This window comes from Zosterops lateralis, assembly GCF_965231275.1.
Source record: "Zosterops lateralis genome assembly, chromosome: 6".
Lineage (NCBI taxonomy): Eukaryota > Metazoa > Chordata > Aves > Passeriformes > Zosteropidae > Zosterops > Zosterops lateralis.
This window is the reverse complement of record NC_139761.1, coordinates 6,789,008-6,813,893: the sequence shown is the minus strand read 5'-3', so window position 1 is coordinate 6,813,893 and position 24,886 is coordinate 6,789,008. Positions and strand designations below refer to the sequence as shown.

Genomic DNA, 24,886 nt, shown 5'->3' with positions numbered 1-24,886 from the left:
AAAATGCAAAGAAATTTTCCCAAGTAATCCCAAGAGTGTAAATTTAGGAAGGAAAAGGCAAAAACCTTTAGATATATTCTTAGTAAATATATTCTGTAGCCAAAAGCTTAATTCAGATCAGCTTTTTTATGGTGCATAGGTATTTCAAGGCAAAAAAGAATTGATTCTAATGCTCATGGTAATAAAAGAAATGTCTGCTTCTGGCACTTAGAATTTGAAACACAATGGTCCCAGTAGATCAGCTTAATGCTGTGCTTATCATGGGCCATCAGATTTCAACCTGCATTCATCCAATAAAATAAAGTTTAACTTCTGCTCGGCTAAAAAACTAATTTTCAGAAATACATTTAATCTGCAACAGAAGACATGAAATGATGGCAAATCCTCAGCTTCTCTTGGGAATGTGTTCTGGTGGTTAACCATGGAAAAATGTGTGTCTTATTTCCTATTTGAATTTGTCTGGCTTTTGCCTCTGGCCATTACTTCTTATTATGCCTTTCTTCAATAGATTAAAGAACCCTTTAATGTCCTGTACTTCCCCTCAGGAATGTTCCTATACACTACAATCAAGTCACCTCCCAATTCTCTTCCAGATAACTTTGACAGCCTGAGCTCTTAAAACATCCCAGCATAAGGCATTTTCTCCAACCACCAGAACATTTTGCTTCATTCTTTGGCTCTCTCTTATTTTCCAATGTGCTTCTTAAAATCTGAAAACCAGCACTGTATGCACTACCCTGTGATGATGTTATTGAGGTCAAACATGAGAGGTAAAATAAACACTTTTTAATTCCTTTGTTTATACATTGATTAATCCTTTCCTGCCATAGCAGCATACAGGAGAGCCCTTATCTGATTGCTCACTTATCTGACCCTTAAATCCTTCTCAAAGTCATTACCTTCAGAGTCTTCTATTTTCTAGGTTTGAACGAGCTGCTTGTACAAACTGCACTGATCAGTGCCCTATCCTCATCATTATTTACAATTCCACTAATCCTGGAGCTGAATTTTTGCAGCAGCAGGTTTGGATCTGCTTCCAGATCATTGCTAAAAACGTCGAAGGACATGGAACCTGCTACTAGGACCTTTTTAGACACCATCTCTTTCAACTAAATTGTCATACAGATTTCTTCTTGAGTTATGGCAGCAAATTCCATTTGTATGGTTTGTTGGCATTATATAATGAGAAGTCAAGTACCTCCTCAAAACTGTATTGATAGCTATTTTAACTAAAACACTGCAGATCTGCATCATACTCCTTTGTTCCAACTTTTTATTATTTGAATTCCACATGAGATTTTCTATTTTGGTTAGGATAACCACTAAGCTAACCAGTTGCCTGGGTCATATTGCTCACCCTTTTAGAAATGGCACGAAGCAACAGCTTATCACTTGTTTAACCCCCTGATTTTAAGGCAAGACACAAATACACAGGAGCAGCACCTGTAGTGCAGATGCAGAAGTGATGGTGAGCAGAGGTGACCAGAGATCGCATTTCCAGAACGTAAACCGCAGCAAAGTAGCCGCTCACAAATCCCCCGGTCCTGCACACACACAGACAAGGAGATGCGGAGTCTCAAGAGACGGGATGATGAGACACGACTGCTCCCCTGTGGCGGTGCAGAACCCCCCGGAGCGGCTCCGCGGCCCTGCGGTCACCGCCCGCCCCCACGGCCGGACCGGCCTGACCGCCGGGCCCCGAGCGCTGCGGCCTCCGCTCCCCCCTCCGTCTTTACACCGCCACATTGAGGCTCCGACAAATCTTAACAGCACCACGGGAGGTTTAGGTTGGACATAAGGAAGGATTTCTTCACGGAAAGGGTGATTGGCAATTGGAACGGGCTGCCCAGGGAGCTGGTGGAGTCACTGTCCCCCTGGAGGTGTTTAAGGGAAGATTGGATGGGGCAATCAGTGCCATGGTATGGTGGGCAAGGTGGTGACTGGTAACAGGCTGGGTTCGATGATCTGAGGGGTCTCTTCTACCCCGACTGATTCAGTGTTTGTATAATGAAGGAGAAGTAGAAGGCTGGAAGGCGCCTCAGAGCCCCGACCCACCCCTCGAGCCGCCCTCCGCCGCCTCTGCCCCTCACGCTCGAGGCCGCCTCACCCCGCGCACCGCCTCGCGCAGCGCCGAGCTCCGATTGGCTGCGCCTCCCGTGGATGGGACGTTTCCCGCGGGGTGGGGGCTGCGCGCAGGCGCAGCGCGGCGGGGCGGGGCCGGCGCGGGCGTGAGGGAGGGAGCGGACGGGGAGGGCGTGAGGGAGCGAGCGAGCGGGGAGCCAGAGGCGGGAGGGAGAGACAGAAGGGAGCGGGGGAGGCGAGGGTAGTCCCGCGGTATCCGCGGCTCCGCGCCTGCCAGCGGCTTTCTCTTCAGGGAGCGGCTTTCTTTTTCCGCGGAGCCCCCGTCCCCCCCTCTCCGCCCCTCAGGCGAAGCCCCCCGCCGCCCTCAGCCCGGCCCCGGTCCCGCCGCGATGTCTCTGGGCCAGCGCCTGGCCCGGCTGGCCGCCCACCTGCAGGACCCGCGGAAAGTGGCCGCGTTCCAGCGGCTCTGCGGGGTGGAGGGGCCCTCGGGCTGGGCTGGCCAGGAGCAGCGGGGGCCGGTGGCGAACGGCGGCCCCGCGGGCGGGCAGGCGCATCCCGCCGGGAACGGGGCCGTGCCCGGCGCGGCGGGAACCCCGCGGCGCTGGAGGAGGAGGCCGCGCCGAAACTCGCTGACGGAGGAGGAGGACGGCAGCCAGGAGTTCGCCACTCGCAGCCGCTTCCTCTACTATCTGTTCAGCCTGGGCACGGAGCTGGGCAACGAGCTCTTCTACATCCTCTTCTTCCCTTTCTGCATCTGGAATGTGGACGCCTGGCTGGGCCGGAGGCTCATCATCATCTGGGTGTGGGTGATGTACCTGGGGCAGTGCACCAAGGACGTGATCCGCTGGCCGCGTCCTGCCTCGCCGCCCGTGGTGAAGCTGGAGGTCTTCTACAACTCCGAGTACAGCATGCCCTCCACCCACGCCATGTCGGGCACCGCCATCCCCCTGGCGCTGCTGCTGCTCAGCTACGGCCGCTGGCAGGTAATGCTCGCACACACCTCCGTGTCCTCCAGTCCCGGCGTGTCAGGATGTGCCAGACCTGATTTCTCTGCAGGAGTGCTGAGTTTGGTTGGGAAAATGTGAGATTTGTAGCTTTTTTTTCCTTGCCTCACTCTTTTTTTTCCTCAATGTGATTTAAGCGAGTGCTCAGGTAACGAGAAGCGTTGTAGTAATTCTGTCTTGTGAATGGAGTTGTGCTGGTTTTGGGGATTAGCTCAGCACACATGAAACGTCCGTGGTAACAGGCTGCGTTTTGTTCCTGTGAGGTTTTGGTTTTTTGGTTTTGTTTTTTTTTTTTTTTTCAGCTTTTCTATTTGCGCAAAGTTTGGATAAGCATCCCATGTTTTTACAGGCATTTGGTTTTACCGTGTGAGAATTTGGTAGAGAGCCAGTAACTAAAGGGCTTCTTGTTGATCCTTCTTTGCTTCGAGTCACTTTGTAGCGTCGCTGAGTTGCAGCTTTAGCCTTTTCTTTAACGATTTTATTTTCATGAGCCACAAGCTGGAAATGATTCTGGTATTCCTAGTTTCAGGAGGTTCTACAATCTCTCAATGTGTTCATAATTAGCGGGAACTGATAATCCGTGACATTTTCAGCACCTTCATTCAGCAGAATCTCTAAAATCTGGCTATTGCACTTGGGGTCAGTAGATAAGTTAAAATAACACTGTTGATCGCCTGGTTTACGCAAGCAGTGGCATGTGCTTTGGCGCTGGCTGCTGGAAGTATGGCAACAGCAACTCCAAAGAAAGCACATCCAGCTCTCTAAATCACCGCACCACTTCCAGTTGGAGCCGAGCGAAAACGCTTTCCCAGATAAACGTCCAGTGCAGCCTTTTGCTCTGTAATGTTTAAAAAATTAGGATTTTTATTCGACTCTTAAGTTGTTGATGTTTACTAATCCTTACTGTAATACCTGTCTGGTTTAAGTTGGATATAAATCTTGTCGGTAATGAGAACTAACTTGATTCTAAGCTTCGTGCAGGGGCTTGCCGAACTCTTCTCTTCCCAGTTACTGGTAACAATCACCCGCTGTCTGCTGGCGCTGCCTGACACTTTGTGGCTCTATCTCAGCATCTGGAATGGGTGACTGAAAGGAATGGGGTGATTAAGGGTTAGAGATTTTATTTGGCCTCTCTAACCAAAGATATGTATCCGTTTCTACAAGGTGAATGCATGTGCCCAAAATGAACCTCTTAGGGATTCATGTTTGCTATGAAATGGTGAAGTATTATCTGCTGGATTTGTGCAGGCATAATATATATATATATATATTTATATATAATTATAATGTCATGTTTTGTGAGTGTTTAAAATACATATTTGAAGTTTTGCCACTGAGATGCTTCATCTCAAAGTCGTTTTTATTAAAATGACCAAAATCTGTATATTCGATTACTGCTCGTTGGATGTGTGGGGCCGATGTCATTTGGAAGAACAAACTGGATTTGTACCTCTTTGCATGTGGGAAGGCTCGTTTAGCAGCACCAGTCGATCAGCTTTGCCCAGACTGGTGTCATGTGTGCAGGGGAGAACCTGCCGCGGTTGCCTTTGTGGCAAACAGGGTGTGAAAGGGTTTTTGCCAATGATCCAAGTTCGATCTGTGCTTTGGCAGCGCTGCCCCTGCAGTCTGAAACACTCTGCTCATTGACTGAACATATTCACCATGAATGCATGGTAAGAAACCATAAACATCCAGCCTTGTTATTCGTGTAGCACTGTGCTTAAGAAATTAAAAAGCAAAGTGTTTGAGTCTTGATTTTAATTCTTTTTTCTTAGAAAATGAGTATGAATAAGTGACCTCTCTGAAACCGACTTCTGTCATTTCAAAATGCTCATGTAAAAAAAAAATCCCTTCTGATTTTTAAATTATTTCCAAAAATTAATCAGTAATTAACCAATGGCTTGTCAAGAGTCTTTTGATTAACCTCTAGAGTTAACCTTTCATCTGACACTTCTTCTGTTCTCCCTGTTTTACTTCTATTGAAGGGGAGTAGAACCTACATGACATCTTTTTGTCATGGAAAATGGTGTTTTTCTGAAAATGCTGTTAAAAAAGACTGACTTCAGAAGCTCTTAGAAAGCTATTAAAGATAAAGGAGATTTTAATATGGTTTTTATTAAATTCTACAATTTTTACCAGTAGATGCAAGTGTCTAGATTTAAACCTGTTGGCAAGTTCTGTATATATTTAGTATAAAGGAGCCTTGCACAGAGCCTGATTGTGATGAGACAATATCTTGGGACTGTTGGTTCAGCAAATCATAGTGGAACGAGGCTGAGGATGAATTTAAGCAGATCCAGGTGTGTAACTCTCTGCAGGGATTTTTAGTCTGGAATACAGGCAGCTTTGAGTTTGTCCCTTTGAAGTTTATACTAAACCAAAGAAAGCTGCTCTGGCTCTAAAAGATGTTGCACCAGTGAGGAGGGAATCTCTTTCTTCTGTAGCTCATTTGCAGTTTGCTTTCAGTGATCTATGACTTCCTGCTATTGTGTAATAGTTCTTCTCTGTCAAAGGCAATCTATTTGAGTCTTTTTCTTGAAGAACATAGAGAACAGAGAAAATGTGCTCCTGTTTTTCTAGGTGTGGCCCAGATTGTCCTCTTAAAAACATGTTTGGGTTGCAGTAGGGTTTTTCTTTAACTGTTGAGTTTGTGCTTTTCAATTTTTCAATACCTTTAACCAATCCTGTTCCAATTATTTTCTTTTCACATAGTATTCAAAAAGATTTTTCACTACAAAACTAAAATATTTTCTATAAATGAAATTGTTCAAGTAAAATATTTTCAGAGGTAATGTATTTTAAAGATGGTTTTGGCAAATTATCAGAGTTAGAGACTTTGGGCATAAGGAATATCCAGTGGAACTGTCTTGCAGGCAGAAGTGAGTTACATGTTAAGATAACTTCCATAATAGCAAACTCTTCTCTCTATTGTACTCAGATTTTTCAGTTTCTTCTTGTATTATGAGAGCTTGCTTGGAACTTTTGATTCTACTTGCATAATCCATCTTTATTTATTTATTTATTATGTTACACTTCTGCAGAGAGAAGAGTTTATTTCAAAGACACTTCAGTAACCTTGAAATACAAAGCTCATGTCAAAGACTGATGAGAATTTGGGAATGTTATAAATGCTGATTCCCCTCCTCCCTTTGGTGTGCTGAAAGAGGAGGGCAAACACTTAAAAGGTAGTGAGGTTATAGATTTTGATACAATGTAGGTATCTCTGAAATAGTGACAGTTTGAGCCAGGCTGGCTTATATCATATCCCAGATGAGGGGAGGAAGAGAGAGTGTGAACTGCTAATTCTCCACAAAATCTCCAAACCCTCAGGCTGAGATTACTGGAAAAAGTATTTTTTTGTATTTTGTTTGATTATGTTGAACTGCTGCTTTCAAATAGATATCAAGATGTATTTTATTAGAAATGGTCGTTGAGTTGGGGTGGTACCTGAATGTGCCATAACTGTGCTGGCTTATTTTGAGGAGAAACAAATAAATATCAGCCAGGGAATACAGAAAACTCACTTGTCTCCCAGAGTCCCTGCAGGATGCAGCCTGGCTGTAGCAGTAGCTGTGTGCATTAGGAAATGATGGCTTTGCCCTCCTTCCTGAGCTCTGCTGTAATGAGCTCAGTGAGGAACTGCTGACTCGCTGTAGCCCCTGAGCAAACTTTGGTTGATGTTCAGCAGGAGCCCAGAGCCGGGTTGATGAGTAGCAGGCCTTTAACTGTATTAACAACGCTGATTTACCTTCTGAAGCAGCTTGTGGTGCTGAAAATGACAGCATTGTCCTCCCTGGGTACGTGCCTGGCAGTGTTTGATATGCAAAGCTGTCATCAGTGCCTGCCTTTGCACCCACTGCTGCTCATGGTGACCTGGATAAACAGCACTGCTGAGCCCACAGTAGGTGCAGCAATTCCCCAATGGCCTCTCTATGTATTTTTCATTTACACTTTTCATTTGCTCTGTGCTCTTTTGACTCTCTGTGGTGCTGGTTGTGTAAGACTCTTATGTGGTGCCCTGTGAGTGTACCAGAGATCTTTCATCTGCACTGTGGCTTTTATCAGCTAAGGCTGAGGAATGGAATTAAATGAGATGGGTTTGACAGGATCTGTGTTGGGATTTCAGGGAGATCTGCATCACTCTGTGGTCCTGATTGACCACTACTGAAGATTTACCTCTAGAATTGTCTGCCTGCTCTTTTATTTCAAAAGGCTGAACTCTCTGATCCCCACTGGAAACAGGGAATAATTGGTTATTGGGGATGAATAAACAGCCTAATCACAACGGTGCTGTAGTGAGAATTTTGCAGAAAGGGGCACATCCTGGTTATAAATTTCTGTCCTTGGTGAAAGGCTTGCATTGTCAGTGAGATTGATGTAGTGATAAACTGGAAGCTACACAGAGAAAACCATCTCTTACATACAAAATCTGTGTGCAGGAGCAAGTGCAGTCCCTTCAGGAAGGGACACACATCACCTCCCAGAGAAGCCCAAATGGGCCTTTGGCTAAAATACTGAAATGCTGAGAAGAAACATTGGCAAAGAGATGTGTGCATGCTTGTCTAATTGGTCTTCTTGTCCATGTTGCTTAAACAGTCAAACAAAAACTCTTCTGACCTGGGAAGCTCAGCTGAAGGGATGATCTGAAAACACAGAATTACCCACACAATGAGAGAGGAGGAGATGGGAATTGGGAGGGTCAGCGCTGGCCTTGTCTTGTGTGTTTGAGATGTCAGGTCCTCTGTGGGCCGTGTTAATGCTTGTAGTTTGTAAATGAAGCTGAAAAAAGTTGTTTGATGCAGGTGTTCTTAAGTTTGAAAAGAGCACAGCCAGTTCTGACAAATGTCACTAGGGAACCTCTGCCACAGGATTACCACAGCCTGTCTTATTAGACTGTGTTGATTGTCATTAAATATATTTTTCAGCTTTGCCTAAGCAAATCTTTAATTAATGTAAAGAGTCTGGAGGGAAATCATATAAAAACAAATGCTCTAAGGTTGGACACAGGGTTTTTGATGAGAAGTAATTCAAAGGAAATACTTCTCAAGCAATTTCTTTTTTCTTGGTGCATTGTACACATGTAAAGCACTCCTTGTTCTTTTAAACAGGGTGTGCTGGTTAAACTGAGAAAACACCATTCTGCAGAAAAATAATGTAGTTTTAGGTATTGGGGCATAAACAGAGCAAGCCATAAGTGGTTCTTGCTAGCTGTGTTTGGAGAGGGATTATTTTTTTAATGACTGCAATGAAAAGGGAAAAAAACAAGCTAATTCCTATTATTACTCCTTAATTTCTTTTCAGATTAGGTGTAGCAGAAAACTAAATATTTTAACTTCCTTCAGGACTGGCATTGAAAAATTTGTCTTGGAATTTTAAAAAGAGGTTCTTGTAGTGACTTGTAGCACTGAGGTTTTTATGTCTCTTGATTTTAATGTTGGTCGGTGCAAGAAAGGAGAAAATAATTGATAAATGTAGTTTCACCTGGCCCATTTGGAAAGAAAAAGTTTATTTTTCCTAAAATGTCTGATTGGTGATCTCTTTTTTTCTAACAATCCTCTTCTCCTTTTTCTTCTGCTCCCTTCACAAAATCATTTTTATGCTGTGCTTTTTGAACTCATCTGTCCAGAGTGCTGGAGTCATTCCCATGAACATTGATTACAGTTTTCCATATGACTATTGCCAACACATGGCCCAAATACCTGATTAAAAGCCTGGTGCTGCAAGTGCTGCTTGGATTCTTTCAGTGAACTTTAGCCCAAAATAATTGTCTCAAATTCAAGCTGACCTTCTAAGTTATAATTTAAAAAGATCATTGAATACTGTAGAACAGAAAAAATATTAGAAAGTTACTTTGGAATCATTTGTGGATGCTGGAAACCTCTCTGGTGTAGAATGTGCTTTAAAAAGGTAAAGAAGTGAGCATTTAAAGTGTCTTTTAATAATGTTCCTTTATGAAAGAAGGAATTTTCTGACCTAGGTCAAAGCTTTTAGGACAGATTGTTTCCTTATGAGCATTTTTAAACAATGGTTATGTTATTAAGACTCTTGGCAAAAAGATCAAGGGGAGGGAGGAGGATAGGGAAGGGTTTTGTGTGTAGTCCAGTCAGAAGTTTGCAAGCCTGTGTTGGAGGATGTAGTGGAATTTTCTATAGGATGGGAGTTTTCTTTTAAAAACATAGCGTATAAAGTTCTCAAAGACTTAGAGTAGCTTCACTGCTGTTTTACAAATATGAATTTAATTCAATTTCTTTGATTAAAACAAGATTCTGGATATGGGAACAAAACTGAGGTCTGAAACACAATGAGTAGTTTATTCAGTCAGCTTTATCCCTAGCTTTACCTTAATATGTGAAGTTAAGAAATCACTAACTTCTTAAAACTTATTGTTTAAATAACATACTTATTGGTTTGAGGTTTTTTATTTGATAAAAAAGAAAGCAGTATGCAGTTCAAAAAAACCCAAACAAAAGCACTCAGGATTGTTGAGGTGGCATGTTGGCTATGGAGGCACAATGAGTTTTTGAGGATATACATGATGGTCTTAATTGAAGGCATGGACAGGGTTGGAGATGATTGTGTCCAAAATGTTCCTGAATATCTGACTGAAAGTGACACCAAGAACCATGAAACACCAACTCTTTTATCAAAAAGAGCAGCTGAGAGGATGAAACCTGGTTTCTGTGTGTACCTCTCCCAGCTGTGATCTCTGACAACATTCCCCACCCTCATCTGGAAGGACATGTGATTCCAGTCTGCCTTCTGATGCCTAAATGAGTAAAACCAACAGTGAGTTGGGGAACAGGGTAGAAATAAACTTGGGATCTTTTGTCCTTTGTGCCTCTGTAGGTCTGATCTGGCCTGCCAGGAACCACGGGACTGAAACTGCTGGAGTTCACCTTTAATAGCTCTCATTTAAGTAGAGACCCAAGTCAACATAATAAAAAGAAAGTGCTTGTCACTTTCTTCCCTGAACACTTGATATAAATTTATATACAAATTTTCACATTACTCTCATAAAATGTGCCAGTTTTAAGTAGAAAACCTAGTAAAAGCTCATTTATGATTGGGAGAGGAGATTTTTGAAATCCATTATTACAAAACATTATTATTATAAGGCTTGCTGGTACCTCAGCCTTGCAGGCAACAATTTGGAAGTAAGTTTATGGCATCAGCTTTTTTTACAGAGATGCAGGAAATGTTCCCTGTCAGTGGTATGACTCGGCATTGCTGAGCTCCGAGGTGTGTGGGAGTGCCTGTGTTCTCCTTTAGTCACCTTGTGCACCTCTCCCTGTGTGCGAGGACCAAACACACGCTTGTCTTACCACCTGGGGGCAGATTTTAAGCAGGTGTTACTGGATTGGTGTTCTGGGAATTCTTGAACCCAGTGGCGGCTTTAAAAGGTGGAGGAGTGAAAACAGGCTGAGGAGGAGGCGGGTGTTGTGCTCAATTTGTGATCAGCACTTAAAGAGTGTCTGTAAGGAAGATGGGAGCCAACTGCTTTGGGCCTTTTGTGCTGGAGAAGGGGTGATGGTTCTAAACTGAACGAGGGTTAATTTAGATCAGATGCAGGGAAGAAATTTTTTACTTATGGTGGTGAAACAGTGGCACAGGCTGCCCAGAGAGGAGGTGGATGCCCCATCCCTGGAAACAGTCAGGGGCTGGCTGGAGTTCTGAGCAGCTTGTTGTAATTGAAATGTCTCTGCTCCTAGCAGGGGACTTGGACTAGATGGCCTTGAACTGTGTCTTTCAACCCAAACTACTCTACTGTGCTTTGCTACAGAGAAACTAAACTAACCCATGTTCTCAGGTGGTTTAAGGGGTATTTTCTCAGAATTAGAGTGGGATATAACAGAGCCAAATAATTTTTCCAAAGCATTCTTCAGAGCTGGAGTTTCTGTTTCTTTCTTCCTCAAACACCCCTCCCCTGTGAGTTCCCTGACAGCGAGCATTTCTTCTTTCATTTTCAGAATTGTAGTCTCCCTGCTGTTTACAATCACCTGCTCAGGACTCTTAAAACAAGACTTCTCATCAAACTATTTCCTTCATACTCCTTGTTCTCCAGATTTTGTTGTTCATTTGCTCTAACCTCTTCCCTCCTCCAGTCCCAGCCTCTTACCCACAGTATCGTGAATGGCTGCTGGGCCCTGCTGAGCCTTCATTCATCTTCCTGCTAAAGCTCCAGCCTCTCTTTCTGTCAGGTGCTGCAGAAACAGGACAAGTCTTTATTTATTAAAGAAAAGCCTTATCCCTGGCTGGGCTCTGAAAGCACCAGAGATGTGTCAGGAGACAGGGATGGACAGAGGTATCAAGTGATGGCCAAACACTTTGAAACTCGAAGCTGCTCTTTGCCTCAGAGGCCGCAGGGTACAGCTGTCCCTGCACAGGCAGCACCGTGTGCAGGGACACTCCTGCTGGGGAGTCCTGTGGGAGGGGGAGAGTGGAGCAGGGAGCCTGTGCCTGGTGCAGGCACATTCCTCCTCCCTGAGAGCAGTGGCAAAGGGGGAAGCACGGCAGAGCAGAGGGATGTGGCTGCACTCGTAAGGTACCAAAGAGCTGCTTTTGTGGCTGCTGTAGCAGTGTTTGGTATCTGATAACTCTGCAGTTGTGTGTGACTCTGACAGAGTCACTGGTGCATTGCCCGGGGTCAGCAGAGCTCTGAAAGGCAGGAAACTTGAGTTTGTTCCTTCATCATTCCAGTCAGAAATGAGTCACAAGCACACAGTTCTGTTTAGATCCACTTTGTAGATGAATATGATAGAAGCAAAGACAAATGTTGCTACAGGAAGTAGAGTTTAGTCTAGATGGAGCACAACTATGAGCTGGGCTTTTAGAATTTATTTTAATGTGAAATCTGCTGCTTATATGAAACATAAGCTTCCTGATTTTCTCTTACTTTGAAAATGCTAACAAAAGCAAACATGGTCCTGGAGTTGAGAATTCAGGGAAAGTTGGAAAAATGCAGAAGAGTGACAATCCTATCTGAAACCTTTTACTGAAAGACTGATTTGGGAACTTTACAATCTGTTAAGTGGCCTTCACAGAGGACAGAGAACTTCCTCCAGTAATTTCAAAGATCTTTTCTCTAATTTGATGCATATTCTACCCTTCAGGTTACCTATAAAAGGAACAAAGGAAAGAAAACTGCCTGTAATTCTTAGATTTTATTCCTAGGTTTGAGTACATGGAGGCTGCCTGTTTATATTGAAAATATTTATTGTAGGAAGCAAAGCAATTTTGGAAATGTGCCATTTCATCTTGTGACTGCGTCTTTTATAGAATAATGACAAAAAAAAGGAAGCTGTGTCCTGTCTTGTACAACATTTTGCAATAGTGGGGAAAATATTTCTTACTGTGCTGTAATATGTAAATTAGCATACTTTTATTCAAAACCTGAGAAAGTTAAAAAACGATATGTCTCTACATAATATGTACTTATTAAAGCAAAGTATTTTATTTCTTCCTGGTAAACAGTCCTTATTAATTTAAAAAATGTGAGAAGACGAAAATAATTGGAAGTAATTATTCAATGATTTTTTTTTTGTTTAACAAATGTGGCTTGTAGGAGGAAATTTATGTGGGCTTGGAAAGAACAAAAAAGATCACTGTTTTAGGAGTTTCATGCTGATGGCTAGAGATTGAGTCAAGGATTGCAGAAGCTCCAAAACAAAGAATTGAGGAAGGAATTGAATTTCTTTGTAATTTTGTTATGAGTTCCTCCTTCTCAGAAAAAAAGAGAAACCACACTATTCTGCCTGGGTAATTGCCACCAATACTGGTATGTGATGGAGCTGCTTCACCCAGTGTAAAACTGTTCCATAGTTTAACACACTTGTCTCTGCCCACCTGGTCAGTTTGGGATATCAGAGCCTGGCAAGACAACTGCTACAGAGGTTGATACATTTCTTACTGCTTTGAAAAAGTCTGATAAAACCAAAATTCATATGTCCTGAATGCAAAGGGGACAGGGGAAGGTTGAAAGCTTGAAGGTTGAAAAGGTGCTCTGCTAGGCCTGTGGAGGCTAGGGCAAGGATGGGTAAGCATCAGTTGCATTAATTGGAATTATTATGGAATGTTCATAGAGTGATTTATTTATTTATTTATTTATTTATTTATTTATTTCCAAATTCTAATACAGTTTCTGCATTTTCTTCTCTACCAGTATCCCTTTATGTTTGGGCTGATCCTGGCATTCTGCTGGTGTTCTTTGGTTTGCTGTAGTCGAATTTATATGGGAATGCATTCGATTTTGGTAAGGAAATAATCTAATCTACTACTAAACTTCTATTTTAATCCTGCTCTGATTTTTATAAGCTTCCATCACATTGAAGGTTTTACAGGGCAAAATTGTATACAGATGTATTTTTTGGAATGACCTACCATATAGAAACAGAAGACTTACATTTCTTCAGCATAGACATTGATAAAATAGCTAAAAGTGGCTCTCATGCTAAACTTACACTTGTCTTTTATAAACTCAGTCCACAGTTGAAACTTAACAGGTGTTTAATGTAATTTTTTAGTGCAGAAATTGATGACTGCTCTAAAGTGTAGACTGAATTTTCCTCTGCAGAGTAGAAGTCATTTTGCAGAATGAGACAGTGTCTGTTAAAAGTTGACTACATATCAGCTGCTCAAAGCACATGCATTTGGGAGTGCCACTCTCCATGCTAGAGTTTCATTTACCAGAGTGTCTAAAACCAGGTAATAAAGTTGTCATCTTTGAAAAACAGACTCAGGATTAAGACTCCCTGACTGAAACACAAGTAAGTGTGTGCAATGTAAAAATGAGAAAACAAGAACACTACAAAGTGGTAATCACAATGCAAGACCACTTACAAGGGTGGCTAAAGATGTTTTTGAGCATTCTCTGCTAGAAGAAAAGCTAACAGACAGAAAAGGCTAAGCCTGGTAGGGAGTAGAAAAGCTGGTAGATGAACACAGTGTAAAAGGAGCACGGGAAAATAAGGCAGCTCAGAAAAACTAAATGACATTTTTGCATCAGTGGTTAGAAGGCTTCCCAATCTAAAACCACTCTGTCACGGATGATTTGATGGGCTGGTAGTTCAGCTGACACAAAATGTCACAGAACAAAGTCATGCACCAAATAGTGAGCAAGCAGACGGGTATTTTGCAGTTTCACATCTGAATCCTCTGCAGAGTTTGAGGGAATATAGTTCCCCATGTGGTGCCTGCAATATACACCAACCACATTGCCTAAGTTTGAGGGGAGGAGGTGGCAAATAGAGCAGAAAGTTTTTGTTGCTTCTGAAATGAACAAGCCTGATGTTTATATCAGTCAATTTTATTAGAGTTTTTATCAAGCTTTCAATTAGTGGAAGCAAATAAAAATGATTCATTGAAGCTGGAGCAACACTCAGCTCTGCTGATTGAAGTCCCACCTCCTGGCTCATGTGGAAGAGCTGATAAGCATGAAAATGAAGGCAGGGCACTTTGTAGTGCTGGGATTGCACAAATTCTTTAACAATCAAAGGTGACAAAAGTAGCAGAGAATTCCATGCAGCTGAGTGGTCAGTCAACAGTTAACTGCAATTTAATGCTGAAGTAAAAAATAGAGTAACCATTTCATTAAGAAAATACCTTTAAAAACAGTAGTAAAACTGAAAATCGGTTAGGAAGCCACAGAGGTTCCTTCTTCCTATCCTGTAATATTTGGAAACAGTTGCCATTCTTCCAGCATTGTTAATTCTGAAGCTGGTGGAAAGTGGAAGCTGCTGCAGTGGTCCTTGACTGCTGCACCAGCTGCTGCTGCTGCCAGTGTCGGGTGTGTTGGCACCCAGGCCCTCAGAGCCACTGTTGAGCTGTTGCAGCAAACTTAGGTTGCCAGAACATATTTAGCTGGGCTGGATTTGTGCTGACTGTAGGTTGGAATGCCCTGTCCCTGGACACAGACCAATGTTGCCAGCAGACAAAATCCTGGAAGAATCACAGACTAGTTTTGGGTTGGAAGAGACCTTTAAAGATCATCTAGTCCAAGCCCCCTGCAATAAGCAGGGACGTCTTCAAGCAGAACAGGTTGCTCACATCACCCTGTGCCCTGTCATAACAGGCCTGACTAAGAAGTCAAGACCTGCAAGTTTGAAGGATCCTTTGATCAGAACTTCATTCATGATCTGGTCATGATGCAAGTGATTTGTTAATAGGTGATCAAATGCAATTCCTTACCTTATGTTTAGCATAAGAAAGATTTAAACATGTAAAAGGGAAAAGATGGGAATCCACAAGTTACTTTTAATACTACAGCAGCTAGGCTTGTATTCTTGGTAATGTAACTCGAGGGGTTGTTTTTTTTTAAATAGTTATTACACTGATAGTGTATTTTTCTCTTCAACAGGATGTTATTGCTGGATTTCTGTATGCTATTCTTATCCTGGCTGTCTTCCATCCACTTGTGGACCTGATTGACAACTTCAACTTAACTTACAAATACGCCCCCTTAATTATCATCAGTCTCCACTTGGCCCTGGGCATCTTCTCCTTCACCCTGGACACGTGGAGCACGTCGCGAGGAGACACGGCTCAGATCCTGGGCTGCGGCGCCGGCGTGGCCTGCGGCTCCCACCTCAACCACCTCCTGGGGCTGCAGCTGGACCCTGCTCCCCACACCCTGCCCCTGTCTCTGTCCTCCCTCAGCGTGACTGTGTTTGGAAAAGCCATCCTGAGGCTGTTGATTGGAGTCATCGTTCTGCTGTTAACCAGAGTGGCCATGAAGAGAGCCACGATCCCGCTGGCGTGTCAGATATTCCGCGTCCCGCACGACGACGTGCGCAGAGCCCGGCAGCGCATGGAGGTGGAGCTGCCCTACCGCTACATCACCTACGGGATGGTCGGCTTCTCCCTCATGTTCGTTGTCCCCTGCCTCTTCCACTTCATTGGGCTTTCCTGATGCGGTTTGATCACTCTGGGAAGGGACAACTGAGCTAGTTGCTTTTTGAAGAGGTAAGGGAAGGCCGGCCAGCTCGGCTTTAGCAGGGTCTTCCTATTAACAGCAATACAAAGCAGGCAAAGCATTTAAAGGGCTTTGCACATCTCTGGGGATGGTTTAGGGCCAGCAGTCAAGCATCAGTCCAGGAGAAGTGCTGACCTCTGTAAATGCTGTTTTTGGACTTACTGCTATAACCAAGTCTGTGTGTGTGTGATGCAGTGAATGTATCTGGGATGGCTGCCAGTTACCTGCCACTGTACACTGACACTTCAGCAGGTATGTCTGACAGCTAATCACAAGGCTCCACTCATGATCTGTTTGCCATTTCACGGTAATTAGTTCAAGCTGTTGGACCATAGACTGTTAAATTTGCTTTCTTCTGTTCTTTCCTGAAGTCCTGCTTCAGCTAATAGGTGTTTCTAACGGACCAAACTTGTAATGAGGTTGAATTTTTCTAAACAAACAAGCAGAAGCCTTTTTCTTTAGCCCCCTTTGCAGAGAAAAATGTCAGGGTTAGCACTGGTAGGTATCACTAGAGTACATATAATTCAGGTACTGTATTTTATGGTTTAATAACTGTGCCTTTCTGTTGCTAAATTAAGAAATGCCATATATACTGTGATGTAAAAATGCCTAATTTTATTAAAAATCTTAGGTAATTAGGCAGATATTAAAAAGTGTTAGATTGTCCATGTTGCTGACATGGTCCAAGTTAACCAGAATGTTCAGTTTTTCCTGATAAAAAGTGCATAAATGAAATGACCCATGAATTGTGTCCTTGAGCTCAAGATGTTGTAAATGAACAATAGTCCCTTTTGTAAGTATTTTTAATGTGTATTGTAAGTTACTGCAAGAGGATATATTTTTCTGGAGATTGTTTATACAGTGGATGGATATTAAAAATAAATTATTTAAACATACAAACAATAAAATCACCCCATTCTGCAAAGAAATGGGCTTCACTTATTATTCCAAACTAATCTAGAAGGACCACTGCTTTTAGGTATTTGGTTAGAAAATATAATACTTATTCTAGAAAAATCTGTATTTTTATGCATTAATATACTATATTTAAAGGTGATAATCACTTTTACCCGATTTAGATAGTTATAAGACAATGTAACAATTAAAGTAAACTTGTAATCATTCTGCTTGACAGATGGTGAGCAGTCAAGGCAGTGTGGTCAATGCATGAACAGTTTGTGATGTCTAAATTTGGCAGGATTTTATTATGTGCTTTCAAGCTTTTCATGATCCTTTTCTCTTCAAGTGTAATTTCATGTGCCTTTTTTTCTGTTTTTTCCTTTTCATGTGTTGCCTGATCTGTTCTTTGCACGTCAGGAGCAGTTACTGCAGGAAGTGCTGTCTTAGTGTCTGACCAGACACAAATTACTTCATTTTGTATTCTACATGTTTTTCAGGAAAAGCATCATTTGCTTGGGAAATCTGGTGATTTGATAGAATACAAACCTTACATTTTTTTGTAAACAATATTTGGTTTTAGAAGGCTTTTTTTTTTTTTTTTTTTTTTTTTTTTTTTTTTTTTTTTGTGTTGGAGATGATCTCTCTAAGCTGTTAGAATGTAGATTTACCAAATTAACTTCACTTTCTTTGAAGCAGACGAGGTCTATGGTACACTGGCACTGGATGATGTGAAAAATTTCCTTCTCTAGTGCATTTTCTCCAGTGCATCCTGAATGCACTGCTATGAATGTATTCAAACAGAGGTATTCAGAACTGAGAGTGTGTTAAACAACTTCCATAGCTGAAAAGACCTTACCCAGTAGAAAATGGTTAGCTTGTTTCAGTGCATATTTCTGGATTTGATTTTTGTGTCTGTTCCTCTTTTGCAGTTCAATGCTGAACGTGCAGTAAAAGGTAAATTGGTTTCTGGGGTTTTGGGAGTGGGATTTCCACTGATTTGGCTTTGCACACCAAGATAGCCATGAAATAAATAGCTGGGGGAATGTACACAAAATGCCTTATGCTTAAAGCCCTAAGCAAGTGGTGTAGTTTCAATTATATTCAATTAGTCTGAGGACTGTTAAAAATAATAGGATAATTTATCTGAAATTTAGGGCATATTCTCCTTAAATATCCTAGCTTTACAGTTTATAGCAAAAAATGTTTAAATTTTAGCACAGAAAAGGTAAGTGAGCAAAACTAATTTTTAAGGTACACATTAGACTTCTAGAAACTTCAAGTTTACATCATAAAGAGTGTAATTAAAGCTGTATTTTCTAGCTGTGCTTGCTCTCTTGTAGTACTAATGGAACATGAGATGTTTGTGGAGGATCTGGAAGGGCTGAAAAAGATCACACAGTTTTCAGCAGGCTGAGGAAAATTGCACTGTAGCTTATTCTACTGTCACAAATGTATTTTTTATATTTTTATACATTACATTGAGTCAGTTCAAAATGTCATGTTTCCATGTACCACTACCCAGGAAATCTCCATCAGTGTTTGTACAGCACCTTCAGCAACTACTTCACTGAAGTTTACATGAGAAAAAAGTTCTACTGTTCTATTTTTATGTTTTATAAGGGGTTAGGTTCAAGAGGGCAGTTAGCACAAAATGTCATGCAATATGAATACCTTTAGAGAGTGAAGAATTACAAACATGCAAATGCTTAAAAATCCAAGTAAACTATTTGTATTGTAGTATAATTTTGTTTACTAATAAGCTAAGATTCCTTGGAATTGGGCATAACAAAGCAGCAGGTAAAACTGGAGCACTTTCTTTGCCCTAATATATTCTTGGAGTTGAACATGAAAAATATTTTTAGTGTGAGCACCAGCTGGTACCAAATTCTTTATTTATAAAGTTAACATAGCTTTAAGAGATGGTCAAATGTCTTTCCAGAAGGACATATGCTTGAAACCCTTTATAACATGGTGCAAAAACATCCTGCTAGTGAACTCCCTCAGTCCCAGAGAGAAGTACTACTTTGTAGAACCAGGTATAAATGCACATTTATTACAAAAAGCTGCAGGCTAAATTTGCCTTTTTTAAATATTGTATGAAATAAACCTTAAATCCAGCAGGCAGGTAGACAGCAATTTGACACAAAATCCTGTTTTCCAAGAGGCTGAAGAGACACAATTAGTCTGAGACTGCCTTAAACATGGGAGCAGGATTTTTCTGACCTGGCCCTCAGTCAGAGCTGACATGTGCATTGCATCTTGGGTGAGTTTTAGAATCTGATATTTTGGAAAAAAGTTTCATGTTTATAAAAAATCCTTGCTTTTGCTTTCTCCTGTGTGATCACCTATGAAGCTGTTGGGTCTCTGATCAGGAAGTGGAGGAACAACAGGAGGTAAATTGGCAAACCATAGGGAGTTGGGTTTTGTTTATTTATTTGCATTTTTTTTAAGGTTATGTACAGCATTTCTCCTGGAAAGAAAAACCAAACAGAAAGATGCATTTCTTTTAAAATGGCATCTCCAAATGTGATATGTGGCTTTTGTGTTATTTTTTTATCTTACCAGAACAGTGTTAAATTGTCTGGATATTAAAAGCTAGTATGTTTTCCTTGGTTGTTGTTGGTTTTTTAATTACTGCTCTCAGTGGTTTTTACTCCATTTTTTGCTTATTTCTGAGGGAGTGTCCAGAACTTCTGTAAGCAATTGCTACTTATGTGAAGATTGTGATTTTGAACTTGTAAATAATTAAGGGTTGTTAGCTGCAAAAATATATAAAAACAAATCTTTGCATGCTGTAAGTAAATACATCTGTTGTGCTAAAAGTTGGTTCTGTTTCAGTATTTGCTTTGTCAATAAAAAATTCCAGTTTTCGCACACAACACAGAAGATACTTAATAACTCAATGGTGTGAAGGGGCATTGCTGTCAAACTCCTGCTGACTTTTCTGGGAGTTTTGCACTTGGTTCCTTCCCCATGACACTGAGAATGAAGCCTGAAGGGCCAGTCCATGCTGAGCTGTGAGCAGGCTCAGTGTGTGTGAAGTGACTTAGCTTCTGAATGTGACAGCCCTGCTTTTTGGGTGATTTTCCTTGTTAAAATCACACTTAGCCCCGTTTTTACAAGATTGCTAAAGGGCTTAACTTAGAAGCTTGTTCTCTGTAGGTGGAACTGGCTGCACATTTCTAACACTCCCCCTCTGTACCAGAATTCTGTGAATGAAGAGACCCCAGAATAAAGTCAGTAGATAAAATGAGAAGAGAATTGATTTCTTGGGGTTTGTGACTCAACTCATTGTAATTGATTCTTGAGTGATTCTTTGAATGTTTCTTGGTTATATAATTTACTTCTGTAGTCTACAAACAACTTTGAGGAAACAACTTTTTTGTGGGAGGAAGTTGAATGACTTCTTACCAGACTTCATTCTACAGGAAAGCTTAAGTGGCCTTTTTGTTTCAGAAAAAATATATCAGCCTGTTTTAAAATTTACTGCAAATGATATATTTGTCAAACTGAAAGATTAATTGGGTCAGTAACATTGTTGCCCTTCTTACAATACTGAACAAAGGTAATGAAAGCTGAATTTGGATGAAATGTGATCCTGTGTGGCAGGGAGGATATAGCACTTGAGGTGTTCTCTAAAAAGCAACTATCACATGCTGGTTTTGAAGCAAATTTAGCCATGCATTAGAAAAATTTCTTTGCACTCCATTCTGCACCAGAAATTATTTGCATTATTTGCAATTATTCTTGTGAGAAAAGGAAGGAAAGCAGTTGTGTATGCAGTGTATGGTCAGTAACTGTTCCTGTAGGATCAAAGGAGAAGAGAGGGTACATGGGATAACAGTACCTTAAAGATACTGACTAGGAAATGTGAATAATTCCCATCAAGTTGGAGAATTTTATTAGTCACTGAACTTTGACTAAATTAGTCACTAAGTTTTCCCACACGTTTATTTTTGTTAGAAAGTATAATGAAAGGTAAGAGTGATATTACTGAAATGGAAATTAGCTCTTAAGACAGCTCTAGATATATCTGAAGTATCAAAAGTGAAAAAGATCAGTTCAGGAGCAAGTAATGGGAACAGTAAGAACAGTCTGAGGGGGATTTTGTATTAAACTTAATGCATTTAAAAATGATGCCAAAATTTGGCCTACACTTGATTTATATGAAATCTGTAGTACAATATAGATGCATATATATATATTATTGTGTATTGGAGTTTAATTTTTTAATGTATAGATCTTTTTTTCTGGTTACTGCATTCCCTGATAAAAGGAAGTGTTGATAAAATACAAGCCAGCTTTGTATAAGGTAAGGCTGTATGTTTGCAGCCTTTTGGGAAATAATACATTTGTAACCCAGTCTCTCAACCTCTTGGAGAACTTGATTTAAAAAAACAACCAAAACAATTGAGATACAAGCCCTGAGTTTGTTGAAGATCATATAATGGTTGGTGTATAATAGTATACAACTGATGTTTTAAAAGTTAATACTTCAGAACTTTTTGTTATACTCTTGTTACTTAATGATTTTGTACTCATTGTACACTTTCTGAGTTGTCAATTAATACTTAAGCTTGTATTGACTGGTAACTGAAGTGTCTAACTTCATCTGCAATGTGTGGGTAATAAACTCCTGTTGGATTCAGTTGTGTTATTGTCTTTATTCCTTCCAGTGCTCAGGGACAAGATTTGAGTTTGTGGATGGATTCAAACCCAAAACAAACCCCAGTTTGTTTTCTGGAAGGTCTTTTCCCCTTAAATGTGTAAGGCTGATTAGATGCAGTAGCTTAGCAGCATAAGCAGAAAGTACATTCTGCTTCTGTGTCAGCTAAAAAATTACCTTCAATTATTTAACTCAGCACGTTTTTCCATCTCTCCTGCTATGCCAGTAGCCCTGTGTGGGTGGGAATTCCTGCTGGAGAGAGTTCAGTCCTGTTGGCTAATCAAATCCACAGCTGCCTTGGGAAGATTGCCAAAATAATGCCTGTAATGAAGAGTTCCTTTGCAATTGCTTACCTCATGCTGTTAGGCAAAGGGATGTAATCATGTTTGCCTCCTATAGAATGATTCCATTTCAGAACATGGTGACCCAGATTTCTACTAACTTGCAAAGATTTTCGAACTGGAAATTTAGGAATGCTGTTTCCTGTGCTTCACTGTATGCAGCAGGTACTTTAATAATTTGCTTTTGGTGATTTACTGTTTGCAGCATTTTTCATGCTGTAATGGCTCCTGATTGCTTAGTGGTCATTGCCGTGTAATGCAGTACATCCATCAGCTGCAGATGCTGAGACTCTAAATTAAATAAAGCTTTTATTCAAATTGACACTTTCAGCTTTAAGAGTGAGAATATTTTCTCTGAGGTGATGTTTATGGGAGCTAATGTTTTCTCTGATCACTTTTAATAAGGTTTGAAGGTGTACAAGTTGCTAATCTCTTTAAGGCAGTGGTAAAAGCACAGAGTCAACAGTCTGGCATTCAGAGTGATTTCACAGCGATGGCAATTAGCACTGCACTGTGCTTTGCCCTGCAGCAGCAGTTCCCTTCTCTCCTGCTGCACTGGCTGTGTGTCACTGTTGGTGTTGTGTCTAGACTTCAGTGACTAACCTCACTAATGTACAGCTCAGAGAAAAATAATAAATGCTTTGGGTGAGGTCGGCTCTTTACACTTAGTGGCCTGTTTGGACATCTTTTTTAAACCTCTGGTTGCCGAGTTTTCTTTCTTGTCAATGCAAATAAATGACTATTTATATAAATTTAGAATTTATATACAGAAGCACTGTATTCTAGGATCAAGAGTTCTGAAATACACATCTGATACAGTGGCCTAGTGCTGAACTTGGGCTTTTGGGGACCAGCCTTCTGTAAGTGATCTCAGTGTCAACCTCTCTCAGTTGGGGTCAGGAGATCAGATGCTGAAGCAAAAATAATGATGGTACCCTCACAGCAAAAACCTGTACAGCCTGTGGAATCTGACAAATCTTCCTTCCCAAGAAATTGCCCCTCCCCAAGGACAGTAAGCAGCAGATCTGAGCTGCTTTACAATGCATGCCTCTTGCCTTCAGGAATCTCACATGTGGGTGGGTTGACTGAGGTTCTTGGGAAAAGCCGGCAAGAATAATAATGGCTCAAGCTTGGCTCCACTGTTCTGCCTCTGTGCAAGTACAAAAAAACCCTGATAATGCATTATAGGTGAACTCTGCACTTCAGGTGCCCTCTGCTACCCCTCAGGTGGAAGGAAGGCTCATGCTTTAGTGCCCAGCTTCATCTTTCCACTTCAGGGAGGGATCTGGAACTCTTGCCACTAAAAAAACCTAAAAACATCAAATTTCAATATGTACACCCCTAGCAGGGCTGTTCAGGCAGTGAGGATGATCAGGAAAACAAAAATATATGTCTGGAGTCTGTTTTCCTACCTGAATGTGCCCAGAACATCCACTCAGCCCCTCAGGGACAGTTACGGGAACCAGGCAGCCTGAGGAGGAGCCTGCAGTGCATGGCCCAGCTTTTTGCTTTCAGCAGGATCCAATATAAAATCTTAGCCTGGCTCCCTGTGCAGGTATGAGAAATGTAAGCACAGTTATCAACAGCAGCATTATTAAAGTTAAGAATTGCTGTAGCAAAGAGATGAAAGAGCTCTGTTACTGCAGGATGAAGGAAGATTATGTGAAGTCAGGCACTGCTAACTCAGAGGCGACCTCTAAAAATGGTGTCCTTACCCAACAACTTGACTTTGCAATCAAAACTTCTCTTTATTGTACCATGGAATTAGAGTATGTAATTTAATCAGCCCTTGATTTTGGTTTATTAAATACTTTTTGAGCACTAAGTGGCAATTAAGCATTGAAGTGCCTTCAGTAAATCTCAAAACTTGATTATCATCAGTCATAATAAGTTTGCCTCACTTGTACTTGTCAAGTTCTGCAGATAGAACTGCCAAAAAATGCTGGAGAGAGGTTTGTGAGCTCCTTGCTCCCCTTTATCCCCAACAAACAGAGGAGAACTGAAAAGTGACACCACTGAGCTGTACCTTTTAAAGATGCTAAAAATAAACCCCTTTCTTCAGCAAACCACATTAACTTCTGCTACTTCAGCTGCAGGAATCTGCTGATGGAGTTATGCTCACTGATCCCTGGTATGTAACACTTTGTCTCTGTGCAACCACCAGCTAATTACAAATCCTTGGAGTGAAAAAGTTGGTAAAGGCAGCCAAACTACAGTGCCACAAAAATAACCTTGGCACATTAGGTAGATGGAAACACACAGAAAAAAAAAAAAAAGAAAAATTCTCGTTCTAGACAATTTGCTGCTTGAGTTCTTGACCTCTGGTCTAGAGTACATGACACTGAAACTCAGATTTGTCTGAACTTCGGTTTCTTTTAAGCTGGGGATCTTAAAGATTCCTTTCTCAAAACATCTTTTCTGTCTGTAAAGTAACTGTCAAAGAGTTACAAATGATCTCTGGGGCATCTGCCCTGCAATTCCTGTGGTAAACTTCGGAGCTGCAGCTCTGCCCACGAGACACACCTCACACTGTGACTCAGCAGCACTGGGTGCTATCCAAAAAATGGTATTTGCTGTTAATGCAGCTGCTCTGGGAGTCCTGGGCTGTAAAAAATCCGTGGCTGTAAACCGTGGCATTCCAGCTGATCTTGCAGCTGTTTTTACCACATGAACAATGAACAGAAGGTATTTGATGAATTTGCGGCGACTGCCCCGGGAAACTCAGATGAAAAACTACCAGCTGAAAATATTATTGTAATACTGGCATTTGCAATGCAGTCTTACAGAAAAATCAAATTTCAGTATTGTGTCTGCAGTGAAATCATCTGCCTCCTGTTTGGAAATCTTCAGAGTTAATGCAGTGTGAGCAGGCTTTAATTTTGGGTAACAGCTCTGGCAGGACGAGGCTGCACAACGAGGAAAAGGT

The 24,886-nt window shown here is 41.3% G+C and overlaps 1 protein-coding gene across 1 annotated transcript; it reads left to right on the top strand.

The window, feature by feature from the left end:
- Positions 1 to 2,471: 2,471 nt before the first annotated feature.
- Positions 2,472 to 21,601, top strand: SGPP1 (sphingosine-1-phosphate phosphatase 1; the record flags this gene model as incomplete). Its single annotated transcript, XM_083863478.1, has 3 exons — positions 2,472 to 3,065; positions 13,246 to 13,335; positions 15,439 to 21,601. The coding sequence occupies 3 exons, from the start codon at positions 2,472 to 2,474 to the stop codon at positions 15,988 to 15,990; spliced, it is 1,236 nt and encodes a 411-aa protein (XP_083719604.1). The 3' UTR covers positions 15,991 to 21,601.
- Positions 21,602 to 24,886: the final 3,285 nt, after the last annotated feature.